Raw genomic sequence first — 3660 nt, forward strand, 5'->3', positions numbered from 1 at the left:
AACACTGATGTCCAGTGGGCCAAAGGGAACACCAGTGACCAGTGGGTCAAGGGAACACCGATGTCCAGTGGGCCAAAGGGAACACCGGTGACCAGTGGGCCAAAGGGAACACCAGTGACCAGTGGGCTAAGGGGAACACCAATGTATAGTGGGCCAAAGGGAACACCAGTGACCAGTGGGTCAAAGGGAACAGCGATGTCCAGTAGGCCAAGGGGCACACTGGTGACCAGTGGGTCAAAGGGATAACCAATGACTAGTGGGTCAAAGGGAACACCGATGTCCATTGGGCCAAAGGGAATACCGGTGACCAGTGGGTCAAAGGGAACACCGGTGACCAGTGGGCCAAAGGGAACACCAGTGACCTGTGGGTCAAAGGGAACACTGATGTCCAGTGGGCCAAAGGGAACACCGGTGACCAGTGGGCTAAAGGGAACACCGGTGACCAGTGGGCCAAAGGGAATACCAGTGACCAGTGTGCAAAAGGGAACACTGGAGACCTGTAGGTCAAAGGGAACACTGATCACCAGTGGGCCAAAGGGGACAGCGAAGATCAGAGGGCCAAAGGGAACACCGGGGACCAGTGGGTCAAAGGGAACACTGGAGACCTGTGAGTCAAAGGAAACACCAGTGACCAGTGGGCAAAAGGGAACACCAGTGACGAGAGGGCCAAAGGGATCGCCGAAGACCAGAGGGCCAAAGGGGACACCGGTGACCAGTGGGCAAAAGGGAACACCAGTGACCAGTGGGCCAAAGGGATCGCCGAAGACCAGAGGGCCAAAGGGAACACCAGGGAACAGTGGGCCAAAGGGGACACCGGTGACCAGTGGGCAAAAGGGAAGACCAGTGACCAGTGGGCAAAAGGGAACACCAGTGACGAGTGGGCCAAAGGGATCGCCGAAGACCAGAGGGCCAAAGGGAACACCGCTGACCAGTGGGCAAAAGGGAACACCAGTGACGAGTGGGCCAAAGGGATCGCCGAAGACCAGAGGGCCAAAGGGAACACCGGGGACCAGTGGGCCAAAGGGAATACCGGTGACCAGTGGGTCAAAGGGAACACCGGTGACCAGTGGGCCAAAGGGAACACCAGTGACCAGTGGGTCAAAGGGAACACTGATGTCCAGTGGGCCAAAGGGAACACCGGTGACCAGTGGGCTAAAGGGAACACCGGTGACCAGTGGGCCAAAGGGAATACCAGTGACCAGTGTGCTAAAGGGAACACCGGTGACCAGTGGGCTAAAGGGAACACCGGTGACCAGTGGGCTAAAGGGAACACCGGTGACCAGTGGGCTAAAGGGAACACCGGTGACCAGTGGGCTAAAGGGAACACCGGTGACCAGTGGGCTAAAGGGAACACCGATGACCAGTGGGTCAAAGGACACCGGTGACCAGTGGGCAAAAGGGAAGACCAGTGACCAGTGGGCCAAAGGGAACACCAGAGAGCAGTGGGCCAAAGGGAACACCAGTGACCAGTGGGCCAAAGGGAACACCGATGACCAGTGGGCCAAAGGGAACACCAGTGACCAGTGGGTCAAAGGGAACACCAGAGAGCAGTGGGCCAAAGGGAACACCAGTGACCAGTGGGCCAAAGGGAACACCGATGACCAGTGGGCCAAAGGGACACCAGTGACGAGTGGGTCAAAGGGAACACCAGAGAGCAGTGGGCCAAAGGGAACACCAGTGACCAGTGGGCCAAAGGGAACACCGATGACCAGTGGGCCAAAGGGAACACCAGTGACCAGTGGGCCAAAGGAAACACCGGGGACCAGTGGACCAAAGGGAACACCAGAGACCAGTGGGCCAAAGGGAACACCAGTGACCAGTGGGCCAAAGGTATCACCAGTGACCAGTGGGCCAAAGGGGACACCGGTGACCAGTGTGCCAACGGGAATACCAGTGACCAGTGGGTCAAAGGGAACACCAATGACCAGTATGCCAACAGGAACACCAGTGACCAGTGGGTCAAAGGGAACACCGATGTCCAGTGGGCCAAAGGGAACACCGATGACCAGTGGGCCAAAGGGAACACCAGTGACCAGTGGGTCAAAGGGACACCGATGTCCAGTGGGTCAAAGGGAACACCGGTGACCAGTGGGCCAAAGGGAACACCAGTGACCAGTGGGTCAAAGGGACACCGACGTCCAGTGGGCCAAAGGGAACACCAGTGACCAATAGGCCAAAGGGAACACCGGTGACCAGTGGGTCAAAGGGAACACCAATGTCCAGTGGGCCAAAGGGAACACCGATGACCAGTGGGCCAAAGGGAACACCGATGACCAGTGGGTCAAAGGGATCACCGGGGACCACTGTGCCAACGGGAATACCAGTGACCAGGGCACCAAAGGGAACACGGGTGACTAGTGGGTCAAAGGGAACACGGGTGACTAGTGGGCCAAAGGGAACACCAGTGACCAGTGGGTCAAAGGGAACACCGATATCCAGTGGGCCAAAGGGAACACCGGTGACCAGTGGGTCAAAGGGAACACCGATATCCAGTGGACCAAAGGGAACACCAGTGACCAGTGGGCCAAAGGGAACACCAGTGACCAGTGGGTCAAAGGGAACACCGATATCCAGTGGGCCAAAGGGAACACCAGTGACCAGTGGGCCAAAGGGAACACCAGTGACCAGTGGGTCAAAGGGAACACCGATGTCCAGTGGGCCAAAGGGACCACCGGTGACCAGTGGGTCAAAGGGATCACTGGGGACCTCTGTGCCAACTGGAATACCATTGACCAGTGTGCCAAAGGGAACACTGGAGACCCGTGGGCCAAAGGGAACACCGATGACCAGTGGGCCAAAGGGAACACCAGTGACCAGTGGGTCAAAGGGAACACCAATGTCCAGTGGGCCAAAGCGACCACCGATGACCAGTGGGCCAAAGGGAACACCAGTGACCAGTGGGCCAAAGGGAACACCGGTGACCAGTGGGCCAAAGGCAACACTGGGGACCTCTGTGCGAAAGGGAACACCAGTGACCAGTGGATCAAAGGGATCACTGGGGACCTCTGTGCCAACGGGAATACCATTGACCAGGGTGCCAAAGGGAACACTGGAGACCCTGAGGTCAAAGAGAACACCGATGACCAGTGGGTCAAAGGGAACACCGATGTCCAGTGGGCCAAAGGGAACACCAGTGACCAGTGGGTCAAAGGGAACACCAGTGACCAGTGGGTCAAAGGGAGCACCAATGTCTAGTGGGCCAAAGGGAACACCGGTGACCCGTGGGACAAAGGGGACACCGGTGACCAGTGGGTCAAAGGGAACACCAGTGATCAGTGGGTCAAAGGGATCACCGATATCCAGTGGGCCAAAGGGAACACCAGTGACCAGTGGATCAAAGGGAACACCGGTGACCAGTGGGCCAAAGGGAACACCGGTGACCAGTGGGTCAAAGGTAACACCGGTGACCAGTGGGCCAAATGGAACACCAGTGACCAGTGGGCCAAAGGGGACACCGAAGACCAGAGGGCCAAAGGGAACAACGGGGATCAGTGGGCCAAAGGGGTCACCAGTGCCCAGTGGGCCAAAGGGAACACCAGTGACCAGTGGGCCAAAGGGAACACTGGTGACCAGTGGGCCAAAGGGAACACTGGTGACCAGTGGGCTGAAGGGAACACTGGAGACCTGTGGGTCAAAGTGAACACTGATGACCAGTGGGCC

The 3660-nt window shown here is 58.0% G+C and overlaps 1 protein-coding gene across 1 annotated transcript; it reads left to right on the top strand.

Moving 5' to 3' along the window:
• Nucleotides 1–276: 276 nt before the first annotated feature.
• LOC122545728 (collagen alpha-1(X) chain-like) lies at nucleotides 277–3394 on the top strand (the record flags this gene model as incomplete). The annotated part of the gene is made up of 2 exons (XM_043684661.1): nucleotides 277–1415; nucleotides 3196–3394. Coding segments are annotated over exons 1-2 (1338 nt in total), but the record flags the coding sequence as incomplete, so codon positions are not given.
• Between the last annotated feature and the right edge of the window lie 266 nt (nucleotides 3395–3660).

The sequence above is a fragment of the Chiloscyllium plagiosum genome, unplaced genomic scaffold, assembly GCF_004010195.1.
Source record: "Chiloscyllium plagiosum isolate BGI_BamShark_2017 unplaced genomic scaffold, ASM401019v2 scaf_37960, whole genome shotgun sequence".
NCBI classification, from domain to species: Eukaryota; Metazoa; Chordata; class Chondrichthyes; order Orectolobiformes; family Hemiscylliidae; genus Chiloscyllium; species Chiloscyllium plagiosum.